Below are 16,630 nucleotides of genomic sequence, written 5' to 3'. Positions count from 1 at the left end.
GTTGAATAATGATATTTGATTTGAATAAAATTTGATTAAGACATCATTATTATGATCATATGTGAATGAGGCTGAGTTTTCGAGACCTTTATTTAATGTGATTGATCAAGATTCTGTTGAGATTGTGTATGTTTCATTGTCACTGTGCTTTCTCTTTCTCTTCTCTGACAGTTCAATTCTGCTCATGAGTTTATGCAGATGATCATTTTTCCTTTCAATTTGTTTGAATTTTGTGTCTATTTATTTGAACATCTTTATAGCTTCTTCCCACAGAACTGAATTGTCATTACATTCATCAGTGAAAAAGATGTTTAACAACTTTTATTTGATGCACTCAATGCTAAATTCTCCTTCACTATCTGCCTAACTTCAGTCAGTGATATGATTCTCATTTGACTGTATATGAGCGAGGTCTCTGCCACGGGTGACTGTCTCCATCAGTATATAAGTTATTCAGACAAGTAGAACAACCCACATGTGGTGTGGAACACTCACAAAGTTTCAAAACTAAATATACTTGATTCTCCATGATGATCTTTCTCATACTTCGCAAGAGAGAATGTGTTTGTTGAAAATTCCATCCCACATTGAAAACAGTATGTTCTGGTAAATATCATATGATAGAATTGATGACTATGATTCTGTGTGCTTCTAATGTGTCTGAGCAGGTTTTCAGCAGACTGATATTTTTTGTTGCAACATGGAGCAATGCACTTCAGTAGCTGCGGAGATGTCTGATCCTGGAAATATGATGCTTTTATTTCCTCTAAGATGCATATGGGACTGTCAAACATCATATTTAAAAGATGTTCTGCCCCCACGCTGTGAATGATATCCTCCAACACAACCACACGCGCGCGGAGACACTCGATCATTTTGCATAGTGCTCAGTGCTGTGTATTTGGGAGACTCTCAGGTGGAGGTTGAGGGGCCACGATGAAACTGTGCTCTAAGACAGTCATTAGTGACTAAATTGTGAAAGGGTTGGTGCGATTTGCTCATTCTGCTGGTGGAGATTATCTGTCATCGGCTTGTGGTGGTAAAGATGGACGTGTTCAGGGGACAACGGGTGCTAGGTGATTTGGACGATCAGCAGCTCCACTCCGGTTCGGAATATCACGAATCCGAAATCGGCTACAAGGGCTTTGATTAGCGTGGGCTGCTTCCTTGGAGCTGTTACAGAATAACCTTCGAGTTAACTAACTTAACTAACTAGTTTATGGGCGGCCGATAACATTTGGCACACGCCAGTAGATCCATTTGTCACGGGATCACGCGTAGATCAACCTAAGCCAATCAGAGGCGATAATATTATTACTAACAGCTCATACCTCGCTTCTCCTCGTCCCCTTTTCCCCTTTCTTGCTGAAACTCGTCTGTGTGAATGCATAATCAAGTTCTGTCTTTGATATAACTATGTCTCCTATTCTGTTTTCAAACTTTCATGCCAAACAACGCATCCATGCCAATAGCAAGGAGCCTCCTAGAAAGACAGATCACCTACTCTGAGGCAAGGAAGGAGGAGACGACAAATATTTTACAAGAGTTGACCTACGTGACCTTGGCCGCATCTTTTAGAGATCACATTGAAAAGAAGAGTGCAACCATCAAGGCCATTGTTGCTCATCATCTCTATTTGACTCCAGCCTCGTGTCGCGTCAATATTTCAGACCGCTCTGAATGGTTAAATGGCAGCTTCAACCTTTGTGTCCCAGTCTCCATTCAAAACCAGAACCAAAAAAGTAGCCGACGGGTGCTCATGCGCTTTCCTCTCCCATATAAGGTAGCAGGACCTAACAATGGGGACGAAAAAATTCGGTGTGAAGCTGCCACTTATGCCTGGCTTAATCAGGAATGTCCGAACATCCCAACAACTTGTCTCCGGGGTTTTGGGTTATCAACTGGTCAGAGAGTGAGTGCTACTCAGGATTGAAATCAAAAAGATATATAGAGTTCTAACTATAGATGCAGTTCACTGCCATTAGAAACGCTTCTCTTTTGAACAGATGTCTTCAATATCTTAAAAGACAGATATTATCTCTGTTCCGATGTCCTGCCCCCTGCCAGTACATGAAACACCAGACTTCTGCACCAGATGAACTTGGCATTGGCTATTTGCTACTTGACTATGTCGAAGATGGGAAAATGCTGTCTCAGTCATATGCTGAGCAAAGCCAAGATACAACACTTAGGAGCAACCTTTTCAGGGATTTGGCCAAAATTCAACTTACCCTCTCCCAAAAGCCATTGCCGTGCATTGGGTCGCTCACTATTGATGATGATGGAATCTTGAGTCTCAACAATCGGCCTTTCACTTTGGAAGTCTGTCAAATGGAAAACGAGAAAATTCCCGTTGAAATGTCACGAGGAATAACTTATTCAACTGTTGACACCTACATTCATGACCTTTTGTCTCTTCATGACAACCGATTACGTTACCAGCCAAATGGAGCCTCGAGTATACAGGATTGCATCAGCCAGATGTCCGCATTGTCAACCATGAGAACTATATATTCCGAATTTTTTGACCGCAAGCTACGATCGGGACCATTTATCCTTACCCTTACCGATTTGCATACAAGCAACTTCTTTGTCGATGATAACTGGCATATCACGAACCTGGTTGATCTTGAATGGGCGTGTATTCGTCCTATTGAAATGCAACACCCTCCATATTGGTTGACAAGTCAGGCAGTAGATAGAATTGATGAAGACCGATACAGTGAGATATGCAGTGAATTCATAGATGTTTTGGAGGAAGAGGAGAAGAAGATGGTGGAGGAGAGGCTCCTTGAAATGGTGGAGGACGACCTCTCTTATACAGAGCTTTTGAAAAGATTATGGAGAAAAGGGACATTCTGGTATTGTTTGGCACTAGATAGTCCAACCGGACTCCATCACATCTTCTACAATCGCATCCGACCCAGATACCAAATCCCATACAAACAACCCGAAGAATCCAAGTTTGATGATGCCTTTTATATCGCCGCCCCAACTTTCTGGAGTTCTAAGGCTTGGGACTTCATGATCTCGAAAGCTGAAGATAAAGAGCAATATGACAAGCAGCTCCTAAATGCCTTCCAAGTGCATTCCCTTTGAGAAAACAAGACCAATGGGTGCAATCCCTTTCGAACAAATTCAGATTCTTCTACTTTTTTTCTCCTTTCGTTTCTGTCTTTTCGCGAGCGAGCGCCGCCGCCCGTGCACCGGCTTCGTCCAAGGATTTGTTCGCTTTGTTCTCGACTCTCGTGTCTTGAGCTCTCCGACCCGATGATGACAACTGTTCCGCAGTCTTGCTGTCGATTTTCTTCCCGCCAATAACCACACATGCTTCCCTCACTTCTCCATCGTAAGAGTCGGACCGTCGATCGCCCATGGTTGAGGTGGAACGTTTTCTTCTTGTTCCTGGTGCGGAGCTCCGGCAGGTCAAGATGGAGTAGGTAAGCCTGTGAAAGTGTCTGAAACTGGAGGGTATTCTTTGTAGTTGAAGGTAGCTTGTATTGAGGAATGTTGATATAATGTTTTCTTTGCGTGTTTTGGAGTCAAAATTCACTTTTCTGTCCGACTGGGGGATCGAGGATATGTTTTATTCCTAGACCCTCGTGCTGTAGGTTGAAAGCACAGACAGATATGTACATTCAGATCCTTGATGGTGGCAACAATAGCCTTGTTGGACCTCAATAACTGCCCAGTAATATATGCAGGTCGCCCATCGATCTTATCTTTGCGTACTTTTTCCCCTTTCCTTTTCTTTTATTTCCTTTTCTCTTCTTTTTTTCGGGTCGAGGGTGCAAACCAAACATCCCACTCTCGCTGAACAGAGCCCGAGCAAGCCTACCGGAGTCGCCGATGGAAGAACAACAAATCACGGTCCAGATCACCCCACCCTTCGCAAAACGCGGCATCGCAGTCACTGCCATACGGTTGCCTCCAGGCCCTGTCGCATGCGGAACAGCAGGCATTGGATATTGTCATGTTAGGTGGCTTGGGAATACAATCCAGTTACTGAGAGATGCAGCCAGCCAGTCAGCATTGAGAGCCTCGTGTGTCTTATCCGATTTGGAAGCCGAAGCCCCACGCGTGCAGGATATATTGGCGCTGACTCTTCGTCAGGCATCAACGAATGGGGTTTGTGTGATTACCTTTTTATTTCTTCTATTTCCCCTCTCCTCTTCTGTTTCCTTATTTTCTCTTATTTGCTCTACGTCCTCTATTTCCCAAGCTTCTTTCTCTAACTAATTTTTTCCTCCAATCGCACCATGGTGTCTTCCAGGTCTCTACGTGTTTTCAACGTTTTGCAGGAGCTGAATCGACGTCGAACCATACCTGCATCCTATCGGGAAATCCTTGAGGAACGATTGACCATAACCTTTAAACCTTTGGGAGTTCGACTGAAACGCGGCAAGACACCTCGCTCAAAAAAGGAATACAAAGAAAAGTCGGGAGATAGTAACGGTGAGGTCGAGGACGGCCTTCCAGATATCGACGTCGGGTGCTTTCTCGATGACGAGCCGCACCAACGCTCGATAGTACTCGTAGTTGAAGTGACCTTGTCTGAGACGCCTGAATAAACCTGCTAGGTCGGAGTCAACGTTATCATCGCTTGTCCGTGAGCGAAGGTTGAACGCCGCTTCCTCCCCCATCAAAGTGGTGAGAAGTTTTGATATTGCCTTTCGGCAATTTTCGTCTCGAGGTTCGGTGGTGACATTGTACACTTGTTCTGCCTCCTGAAGTAGGCCTTGTAACCGATTTAGCGAGTCATTTAAAGGATATTTTGCGATGATGTCGCGATCGTTTTTAGGTAGCTCAGCCATTTGTTGCGTTATGGACGTGCATGTTTGCTAGCTATCATTTGCGGTCGGTAAGGGAAAAACAGAAGCGAAGCAGCTGCCAAAAACAGTTTGGGTTGGATGTTTCCGTAGACGCTGAAAGGTATTGGCCCGACTCTCTGTGCTCAAGCCTAGCTCGCTTGCCAAGACGTGCGTCGCGGTATCCCCTCGTCGGTAGGTTTTGTGCAAATTAGCGTGGTTTCGATAGTGTATATTATACGAGATCTTATTGAGCAGCTAAGGTATTTTTCGGTATTACTTGGTATTAGTGTATTTTATAAACCCTAATTAAGGATTCGCGCCGTCACTGAGCCATCTTATGAAATTCCTCCCAACATCAAGTTTTCAAACAAAGAGGTGTATTTTGACAAGCTGAGCAATCAGAACTTGATTGACCTGCTCTTAATCCTTTCTGCTGTCCTATCTTTCATTTATACTGACACCAGGCACAAACTAGGCATTTTGACAGTGAAATTCATTGGTGATTTAGATCTCTATTTGATCGTTTGATAGAGAGGTTGTCATAAATCTTAGGTGCAAATTCAAAGAGTTGTTGATAAAGCTTTTCATGAAAGCTTATATGAGAAGGTAGATCCTTTTTGGAGACTTCCTGCTGCTTCTTATATAAGTAGTAAAGCCGGTAGACATTAACCATTGTAAAGTCAATAAATCAGTAGAAAATAGAAAGTCAGATCTAATAGGTAATTCTATGGCTAATATATACTGCACAGTACTGATTTGCTAGGTCAACTTCATTCATATTATGATTGTAGTCATCTATCATAACTGGGATTTTCAGCTTCTTCTGTGGCTGATCTTCAAAGACTTTCCATACAATATTGGCATTGGTTGAGAGCTCTCCAGACCGCTTTCAAGTACATTCAATAAAGATGTCAAGCAAATGAATGGTGCTTAGTGCTAATACCATATTATTATCTTGCCATGCAAGACAGAGAACCTTCTCTTGTTCAATAGTATATAAAGTATTTCATAAAATAGCTATCATATAATCTCTAAGCTTTATAAGAACTGCCAGAGCCTGATTTGAATAAATAGTTCCACATACATCATATCTCTTTTCATGTAGGAATTTGAATAGTGCAACAGATGTAAAGTAATTATCTCAATAAACTGAATAAGAAGTTATCTGTTGAATGATAGAGAATTCAGTGATCAGCTGTATAAGTAACTTTGTAAACAGCTTTATGAGCAGCTTTATAAGTGGCTCTGTGAGAGGCTTTATGAGCAGCTTCATGAACAGCTTTATGAGCGGCTCTGTGACTGGCATAGAGATAGTGGAAAGCTGTTGAAGAAGATTTACCACTATAGATTCTGTATTTGTTAACTCTGAGAATTGAAACATAGACATTATACTCTGTTGATGACTTGATGAGAAAAAAGATCATAAATAGCTATGTTCTGCTAAGTCAAATATCTTATATCCTCAAGGAATTAGCTTGGAAGGTATTTTGTAGATATGTTGGTTCCATTCAAAACATTTAATCATTATCTCATCTATTGATTATTATTATTATTATTCTTCCATTATAGATGTATGCAGTCAGTGACTATGACATCTACCTGAAATACTCCAGGATTTTTCAACTTAAGAATAAGCTAATATACAAAGTCAATTTAATACATGCAATGGCAGAATTCCAGCCCAGAATCAAACAACTATTCAAACTATTCAATTTAAGAAAGAATGTAGCGTACGCAGCTCAGTAGGATAATACACGTCTGATTCTCTAAGAGATGAAGATGGGCGGACGCCCCTATATATACATGCTTGTTTATTTACAGTGATTGATTCCTGCGGAAGGAGCGATCGCAGGGTTATAAAAGGAAGGATAGAAGCCTTGAGTAGGGGCGGAAGAAGGAAGGGGTGGAGCGGAAGCTCTGGGAATCAGCGAGGGGTGGGTAGGGGCGTAGGTACGCCACAATCTTTTTTTCTGATTTTCTTTCTCTTAGTTTCTTTCTTTAATCAATTTATAGATTGTATTAAAATAGTGCTAGCTGTTAATCAAAGTACACTTTTTATATAATTTAATTCATTATCCCATCAGTCAGTCTAGTTAAAATTATACTGTAAACAATTGAAAAAGTGGAAATTTTAAATATATTTCTATGTTTATAAGTTGTAAGAATGGTAATAAATAGTAGCTAGTTGCTGTTATAAATAGACATGGTGTTAAATAATGATGATATATTGAAGTTTAGAAGATTTTAAAATATTATGGTTGTAGTGATATTACAGTTACACTAAGACGCACTCACTAGAGAGAATAAATGTGTTTGACATAGTTAACAGAAGCTAACACGTCACAATTATGAAAATATATCAGAAGCTTATTAAAAACCTGCAGAAAGTATAATAAATATAAAAGGTTTATTATAAAAGACTCGATTGTATAAGTTAATTAATAACAAAAGTTAATCCATCACATCTACAGAGGAATTGTTAGAGACTACACAATTGCAGAGTGGAATTATAAGTAGAGGGGTGTTTTATAGATATATGAGAAGATATCAGAAGATGTATGAATGTGCGGTTTCCTACTATACTGCGGCTGGCAGTCGCATTGTCTATTGTGGTGGATGTAAAGCTTGCGAAAACAGAATTTTCTTGCCACCCTCTGAAAAATAGTAGCAAAACACTGCAAAAATAATCAAAATATTTACATATCTTTAAAATCATTCAAATATCATTTAATTCATTTAAATCCACATCTTTATCATCAAATACACACCTTTATCATCAAATCTGTCAATATGCACTGCAACACCCATCATTCTACTACCTCACAAACTTGTAAATGAATTTCAACTATCTTGCATTTTCATCTACTCAAACTATCTATGTTGAATGTTCTGAATAATGATGAGAATCTAACTGATGATGAGAAAAAAAATAAGAAGAAGGAGGAGAAGAAGAAGAAGAAGAAGAAGAAGATATAATCAGAAAATTTTCAATTTCTGTAAACATCTACTTCTGAATCTGAGATTTCATTCAGATTGTATGAATAGATGATTATCAATGAAATAAAGAAGTCTATAAAGATCAAGTTATGAAATGTCACAATAAATGATATGTTTGTTAGCTTTTATTGTATTCAATGTACTGTAAAAAGAATAGCTAAAGAGTATGTTATAAAGCAGAATTGTAAGAAGATAGAAGTTGCAAATTGTATAATAATGTAATGCACTCGTTTATTATTTCCTTATTATTATATTATCTTTGTTTATATCTTCGTCTATTCTTACCTCTTTCCATTATACTCTCGCTACCACTATTTCTATATGTGTATATATATGGATGCATGTGTTTCGCACATCTTCTTTCTCTTTCTTTTCCTCTTCAGCGATTAGCTAAAACTACAACTACAACTAATTAAATGAGCATGATTCTTTACAAATTGAGTGTGAAATAACTGCTCACTGATATTATTAAAAGATAAATTGTCATAGCTCTGAGCAGAGTATTTGTTGAATAGCTTTTGATAATACTCATATTCAACTTCTGAATAGTGAGATTGCCAGTTGGATACATGATGTTGAACATGAACATACAATAATTAAAAATCCCTCAAGAAAAATGACAAAAAAATAATGAATAAAAAGAAGAAGAAGAAATAAAAAAGTGAATTTATCTCTGCTTCTAATTTTTCTATACAAACATCTCAGATGTCAGCAGTTATATTCCTTCTCTTAACTCTTTTTTCATCTAATATTGTGTTTTCACGTTATATAATTAATGTGAAAGTGATGAAATATATGATGAAAGGAATGAAAGATATGAGAGAATTGAATTCAAATTTATCATTGAATTCAAATCTATCATAAAATTCAAATCTATTGTCTAATTCAGATTTATCGTTGAATTCAAATCTGTCATTCAATTCAAACCTGCTATTGAATCTAAACCTACCTTCTATTTGAAATAATTCAGTCCTTTAATTTGATGAATATACAGATCTGTTTATTGATGAGTTCTTCAATTGATTGATGATACAGAGATTTTGCAAAGCAGAAGCTTTTTTAACTGCAAAGAGTATTATTCAGAATGAAGAATTTGAATTGAATTATATACAGACAATGATAAATAAACAGATGATTTAGTTGAATATTAAAATGAGTATATTTTCAATAATAAAAAATGAATTAAAGAGTTCTATCTGACAATCACAGTTGAAGAAAATTAAATTGTTTTTATTTATTATTTATAATGATAACAGCAAATCTAATACTGCTTCTATTTTTGAATTAAAAACTTAGATATTATATATCAATCTGAATTACAATCTGAATCTTTTTAAATTTTATAATATTATTTTATATAAGTAAATCTGAAATATTCTGTTGCATCTTCTTCTTTTATAAAGTTTTCAATTGTGTGATGTAAGAAAGCTTCAACATTTTCATCAAATTGATTTTCCTGATATCTGTATCTTTAATCCATTTTTTCAACATGTGAAATGACTTCTCTATAGAATTATAACCAGAAACAAGCCGCAATCGCTCGCTTGCGCTCGCTTATCCAGCTTGAAAACGCGCCGTTTAATCCCTCGGGTGAACGTAATGAGATATCCAACGGCTGCACGTGACTTATATAGGTGAATTCCATGTAATCTACAGCTGTTAATAGAGAACAATCACATGGATCATGCTGCTGTCTGTATAGAGAATAGCCATCCTCTTTAACAGCTGTAGCACTCTGAAAAGTCTTGAGAAAATGTTTCATACACCTGTCATTCTTTGTGGCAGAGACTCATCACACCAGCATTACATGAATTATAAATCATGAATTTACAGATCAATTCACTCAACCCACTTGTATTTTCAACAGTGCTTGACAGCTTTGCAGATATAATCTCATCAATTGTCTCAAGCTGTAAAAACTGCTCAGAGTCCTCTAATCAGATCAATAAATGCATATGAAGTAATTCACATTTTTGATATTCAATTGTTCATACTCTGATCAACATCAATCTGAACAGCTGTTTAAATTTGAGAACATCAAGAAAATGAAAAATCTTCATTGCAAAAATATATACAATCAAATCTGAGCAATCTACTATAATCTGATCGGAAATCAACTCATAAATAATCTCCTTTTATTCACAGTTAACTGTAAATATAATGAAAAAAGTTGGATGTTTGTAGTTGAAGATAATTGTCATAGAATTCTGAAACAGTTTACGCATAAAACATTCATTGTTTATATGAGAAGTAGATAATATCATATGATGATCAATCTGCTCACAGTTCATATCATCTGCTTGTATAGCATCATATAAACCATTATATTGATCAGCACAAATTTCTGATTGATGAGTGTGAACTCAGTTCAGCCATTGTTCATCAATATTGATGTAAATATCAATTAAATACTGCTGAAATAAACTGTGAGGGGTGATGACAGTGTGAAGAGTGAATAGTAGAAGATAGTATAGAGTGTAGTGGAAGATAATAATAATTATAGTAGTAGTATAGTTGAAGTTGTAGTTGTAGTTGTAGCTAATCGCTGAAGAGGAAAAGAAAGAGAAAGAAGATGTGCGAAATACATGCATCCATATATATATACATACAGAAATAGTGGTAGCGAGAGTATAATGGAAAGAGGTAAGAATAGACGAAGATATAAACAAAGATAATATAATAATAAGGAAATAATAAACGAGTGCATTACAATTGCCCCCCTTTTTTATAAGAGCTGCCCTCAGCGATTGTATAGATTGCTTGCTAGTAGATGTTTGCATTTCCGTATTGTGGATGCCGCTTGTTGATAGCAGTGTATCGATCGCGTCCCCTCAATAGCTTGTATACGCGTTCTTATCGATTCCTTAATGAGGTAGAATTGGTGGATTCTTTGGTTGCTAGGGGTTGCGTGCAGAGAAACAAAAAGAATTTCTTTTCCTTTGAAAATTTCTCTTCTTTTTTAACTTGACCATCATCAAAAGTCTTTGCCCTCCTGCTGCGATTTTTCGTTCCTAATTCAATAAAATTTTTGTTCTCCCTCCCCCCCCCTTTTGTTGAAATGGGCTCCCTAGCTTTAACCCTAATCTCGTGGCGTACAACAGTTGGATTCTGTGCGAACGTTGTGCCTGGTCCTTCCAGGGCAGAGGTGTTAGAGGAAGAGGAGGGTGTGGAGGAGAATGTGGGGGTTTTGGAGGTGTTGAGCTCCGGGGGCTCCGTGGCGGAGGGGTTGATTGGGGAGGAATTGGCGGGCGAGGAGTTGGCGGAAGAGGAGCTGGTGGGAGAGGAGCTGGCGGAAGAGGAGCCAATGGAGGAGGTTGTGAAGGCGCCGGTGGCCGTAGTGCCATTGGCGTCTGTGGAGCAGGGGGAGCGGGTGCCCCGGACGGTGGAGGAGTGGGGGGAGAAGATGGGGGGGAATGCCTTCGTTAACCGGATGTGCCGGAGAATGGGTAGGTTGATGGGGGAGGGGAGGAGTGAGGAGGCAAATGTTCTGTGGGATAGGCATTTATTTGCCTATACCTCTGCGCCCAAAATGGGTGCCGGTAATTTACGAATACCGGAAGGAGTATTGGGTGAGATTTGCGCTTCTAGCGTTTTTCAACTTGAGATTTGCGCTTTTGGCGTTTGGGAGTATGTTGGTTTTGTATTTGTCGTTCATTTTCTTGTTCAAGGAAGATTTCGAATGCCTGAGTGTTTAATATGTTTTCTTCCGGTTCCCATGTATCACCACTAGGTCCCCAACCTGTCCATCTCACAAGATATTCCGGAGGTTTGTTTTTTCGTTGTCGTTTTTCAAGAATTTCCTCAACTTGGTATTCTTCTTCGCCGTCGACAAGTTCCGGTCCTGGTTCTGGTAAAGCTCCATTCCTGCGGTTGTATGGCTCCAATAAAGAAACATGGAATACAGGATGGATGTTTCTATATGAAGGTGGCAGTTCCAGTTTGTACGCTTGTTTTCCGATGGTATTCAGAATCTTGAAGGGTCCAACATATTTATGGTCGAGTTTACGAACCGGGCGTAGTAATCGGAGGTTTTTTGCATTGAGCATGACGTAGTCACCTATTTTAAATTGTTGAGGCTTATGTTTTGCATCGTAATAGATTTTCTGTGCTTGTCGTGCTTTTTGTAGGTTCTCGATGAGCTTGTGGCGTGTTTCCTCAATATGTTTCGCGCGGCTAGCAGCATGTATGGCAACCGGTTGTGGTGGTTTGCTGACGTTAATTTTCAAATCAGGTCGATATCCCATTAAGGCTTCCGCGGGTGCCATTCCAGTAGAGGCATGTTGAGAGGTATTGTAAACAAACTGTGCTAGTGGTAGCCAGCGTGCCCAGTCATCTTGATGATAGTTGACAAAGCATCGGAGATAATGTTCCAAGGTTTGATTCTGTCGTTCCGTTTGGCCATCTGTTTGAGGGTGAAAGGCTGTCGAAAGTTTCCGGCGTGCGCCTAGCATGTAACAAAAGGTGGACCAGTAATGGCTTGTAAACAGCGAACCTCGATCGGATATATGGTTTTTAGGTACTCCGTAAATTGTATAGAACTTGGTATAAACGATTTCCGCTAGCTCATCCGCTGTAATGTTTTTGGTGCAAGGAATATAGATCGTAAACTTGGTATATATATCCACAATCACTAAAATCGCATCGTAGGTTTGGTGGAGGAATGTAGAGGCTGGCAAGCCTGTAATAAAATCCATAGTAATGGATTCAAAAGGATTTGATGGTAAGGGAATTGTACCCAACTCTCCATATTGTCTGTGCCGTTTTGGCTTAACTCTTTGACAAGTATCACAAGTGGATATATAATCTTTGACATCCCTGACTAGCCCATGCCAATAGTATTTGTCCTGGATGCTGTCTATGGACTTTTTTATACCAAAGTGACCCCCCTGCGGATCATCATGGTTTGCACTGATAATTTCATCAATGAGTGCCTTTTGTTGAGGGACATATGCGCGACCATCAGCACGCAATATATCATCCTCAGAAATTGTCCATAGCATATTTTCAGCAACAGTCATACCCTTCTCTTTTACCTTCTCTCTTTGCTCAGCAGCAAAAGAATCGATCTTCTGTGCTTTACTCAGAAATGAGGTGAAGGATTCAGGCATTTCTGTATATGCTGAGTCCCCAAGAATAGCCTTATTGACTGCAATCCGGGGCATATATTGCTCAACGCGCATCAGAGGGGAAGAGTTTACGCGAGAGGTATAAGACGTCGACGTATGGAGCGCTTTTCGCTCATTAAAAGGAGCATTTTGCTCATTAGAGACCCGTGCACAGACTACATCAGAAGAAATATCATTTTGAAAAGAAGTATCAGCTTCCCAGCCTAGCTTAACTCCATGTTTCAGTTTCTGTTGCAGGGTAGGTAACATAGTTTGGCCATTATAGGCCTCACTGTAGTCTGCGCGACGACTGGGCCCATCAGCTGGATTCTTTGATCCAGGGCGGTGCAGTAATACAAAATCATAAGCAGATAAAGCTTCCGCCCATCTGGCCTGACGTCTGTTCAGTTCCTTAGTCGTCATAAAGTACTGCAGATTGGCATGATCAGACCAGACTTGAATTGGATACTGGCTTCCCTCCAGATAGTGTTTCCAATTCTTAAATGCTGCTACAATAGCCAAGAGTTCTTTATCATGAGTATCATAACGCGTTTCCGCATCAATCAACTTTCTTGACCAGAAGGCAACTGGATGCCAGTGCCCGTCATCCTGCAATTGTGACAGGATAGCAGCGACTGCAAAAGTGGACGCATCAGGTTCAATCTGAATACGCCGAGCTGGGTCAAAATGAGCTAATAAAGGAGCACGCATAAAGCGCGATTTGAGCTCATTGAAAGCGCTTTGGGCACTTTCTGTCCACATAAAAGTGGCTTTTCTTTCCCCTTTCTTGCTCCCTTTTGTAAGTTCGAATAATGGGGCTGCAATAGAGGAGAAAGACTTAATAAATCGCCGATAGAAGTTAGCAAAGCCCAAAAAGGATTGAACCTCTTTAATTGATTTAGGTGTAGGCCATTCCACAATAGTGGAGACTCTGTCTGGCTCCATCTCAATACCATTTGTACCTATAACAAACCCCAGAAACGAGACTTTGTCCACTTCAAACTCACACTTAGAGAGTTTTGCAAATAGATTCGCACGCTCGAGACGTTCTAGCACCTTAGTAACATGCACTTTATGTTCCTGCTTTGAATTGGAGAATATGAGAATGTCGTCCAAATAAACAACGCAACATATATCCAACAAATCAGACAAGGCATTGTTAATGTATGCTTGAAATGTCGCTGGAGCATTAGCTAATCCAAATGGCATAACTACATATTCAAAATGTCCATATCTCGTTCTAAAGGCTGTCTTCCAACGGTCTTTTGCCGCTATAAGTATGCGGTGGTAGGCATCTCGAAGGTCCAGCTTAGTGAATACCTTGGCTTTTGAGAGCCTGTCAAGTAATTCACTTATTAGAGGTAGAGGGTATCGGTTCTTGATGGTGATTCGATTTAACCCTCGATAGTCTACACAAAGACGGAGTCCACCATCTTTCTTGGGGACAAAGAGAATTGGTGCACCAGCCGGGCTACTGGACGGTTGTATCCACCCTTTGTCTAATGCATTCTTTAAATATTCTCTTAGGGCAGCTAACTCAGTTTCAGAGAGGTTGTATATCGGCATGAATGGAGGTCGCGCACCAGGCTCGAGATCTATGCGGTGTTCCGCCTCTTCTGGTCTTTGCGCGCTTATAGCAGCTTCTTCTGAGAAGATATGCGCGTATGGCATAACATAATCGGGTAGGCCGGTCGGCAAGTCCGAATATGCAGCCGAGAATACGCGTGGAGCATGCTTTGGGTCTTTTGAACATTCTGTAGGTAATACTACAAGCATTCCTACTCTGGCTCCGGTGAGAACTTCAGCTAAAACATCTTGTTCAGAAATAATTTGAGGCTGTTGTTCATCTCCAGAGCTTCTAAAGAAGAATTGTCCATCTGACCAATCTATAAGAGGATTTGTTTGTTTTAACCAAGGAAATCCTAACACAAGATTGTAGTCCTTCATTTTCATCGCATGGAAGGAATGAGATGTCTGCTGTGCATTACCCTTGTGATCAGTGACAGTGGTTGCAATGTTATACTCTCCAAAGGAGCGCATTATGCATCCATCAATCGATTTGACCATCTTGGTTTTGCGGTGAGCAGCTTCTAGATTGTGGTCTTTTGCCCAAAATTCATCGACACAGTTCACTTCTGACCCAGAGTCTACTAGTGCAAGCACTTTTTGCAGACTCTTAGGCGTAGTGATTTCCACTGTGACAGTGAAACTTAAGGCATTTTTGCATCGACTTTCCGCGCTTATAGTTGCCATTGCGAGCTGAATGGCGCGCTTTAAGCGTTTTTTGAGTCCTTCGTGTTCTTCGTATCTTTCGCATTGAGTTTCGAGTCGGATTTAGTGTTTTTGGATTCATCTTTGGGTCGTTTGAAGCATGAATCGATGGTATGTCCTGGTCGCTTGCAATAACGGCAATATTTCGATCGGGTGGAGTCATCGGACTTTGTAGTGTCATTCCATCTGCGTTTGTTTTGTGGCTTATTACAAGCATTATTTCTGTTGTTAAAGCTTTGAGTAGGGTTTCTGAAGTTTGACTTCTCTTTAAGTTTCTTCCGTCTTTCTGGCAGATTTGATTCTGCTATTGCAAGTTTGTGAAGAGTGGCATCATAGCTTAACTCTTCTAGTTTGGTTGCATATTTGTCAAATTCTCGGCGAATGGAAGGTAGAACTTTCATGTAGAGGTGTGATTTCCGATGGTATTCGCTATAAGGATGCCGCAGACGCCCTTCAATTGATTGTAAATGTGAAGCAAATTGTTGAACTGTCTGATCTTCTTGTTGCTCTGTTTTCCAGTACTGTCTATCTGCATCTCGGAAACTTTTATCTGGATCGGTGACTTGACATTGCATCCAGCTAACAAATTCTTCCCATGGAGGCAAAATCCGCATATCATGTGTATGTTGATACCAACGTTGTTGCATCTCGACATTAAAATGAGTGACGGCTTCGATGACCTTCCGATGGTCGTGTTCGTTGTAATAATCAAGATCACTGGCATGGAAAGCGATAGCAGCTGTAACAAAGTTTTCAAATTCTTTCATGCTTTGGCCTCGGAACTTTTCCACATCTCTCCGAGGAGGGTGACCGCTCATGCCGGGATCTCGAAGTTCTAATTGCCAAAGTGGTACCCGACTACGTCTCCCACTGACAGTAGTCACGGCGCTTTCCACTAAGGTGTTGGGCGCTTGTAGCGTAGGTTCCGGTGGTCCGAGGATGCTTGTGGCGTTTTCGCGGTTACAATTCACGCTAGTTGCGTCTCTACCATGGTTCGGATGCGCTTCGAGTGTATTTCGGGTGGCTGGGATGGTTTCATCTAATTCTTGCAGTAAAGTATTGCACCGGTGTTGGAGTTCTCGCAATTCCTTCTCAGCCTGTAACTTCTTAATTCTCCTAGTCACAGCTATCTTCTCGGCCTCAATTGCATTCAAATCTTCAGAAGAGGTGTCCCCTTCTGAACTATGCTCAGAGTCTGGTTCCATAGGAGAGGTTGATGCTTGTTGCACACTTTCAGTGGCAGGGGTGCGCGTTTCACGGTTTTCTTCACTGGTGTTTGTTGCTTCTGGTTCGGCGGTAGCACGAGTACGGCGGATGCTGCGGGTAGAGGCCATGACTATTACTCAACGGACCGTCTCTCGAAGATTGAGCGATTAGAAACTGTGAGGGGTGATGACAGTGTGAAGAGTGAATAGTAGAAGATAGTATAGAGTGTAGTGGAAGATA

The 16,630-nt window shown here is 40.2% G+C and overlaps 2 protein-coding genes across 2 annotated transcripts; one reads left to right on the top strand and one right to left on the bottom strand.

The window, feature by feature from the left end:
- Window positions 1-1,444: 1,444 nt before the first annotated feature.
- On the top strand, window positions 1,445-3,099 carry HCAG_06346 (predicted protein; the record flags this gene model as incomplete). Its single annotated transcript, XM_001538691.1, has 2 exons — window positions 1,445-1,818; window positions 1,986-3,099. The coding sequence occupies 2 exons, from the start codon at window positions 1,445-1,447 to the stop codon at window positions 3,097-3,099; spliced, it is 1,488 nt and encodes a 495-aa protein (XP_001538741.1).
- Window positions 3,100-11,392: 8,293 nt separating this feature from the next.
- HCAG_06345 (hypothetical protein) lies at window positions 11,393-16,518 on the bottom strand (the record flags this gene model as incomplete). The annotated part of the gene is made up of 4 exons (XM_001538690.1): window positions 11,393-13,875; window positions 13,921-14,655; window positions 14,902-15,108; window positions 15,396-16,518. 4 exons carry the CDS (start codon window positions 16,516-16,518, stop codon window positions 11,393-11,395), a joined length of 4,548 nt encoding a protein of 1,515 aa, XP_001538740.1.
- Between the last annotated feature and the right edge of the window lie 112 nt (window positions 16,519-16,630).

The sequence above is a fragment of the Histoplasma capsulatum genome, genomic scaffold, assembly GCF_000149585.1.
Source record: "Histoplasma capsulatum NAm1 scaffold_6 genomic scaffold, whole genome shotgun sequence".
Classification (NCBI taxonomy): Eukaryota; Fungi; Ascomycota; class Eurotiomycetes; order Onygenales; family Ajellomycetaceae; genus Histoplasma; species Histoplasma mississippiense.
This window is presented reverse-complemented; position numbering and strand designations above follow the sequence as displayed.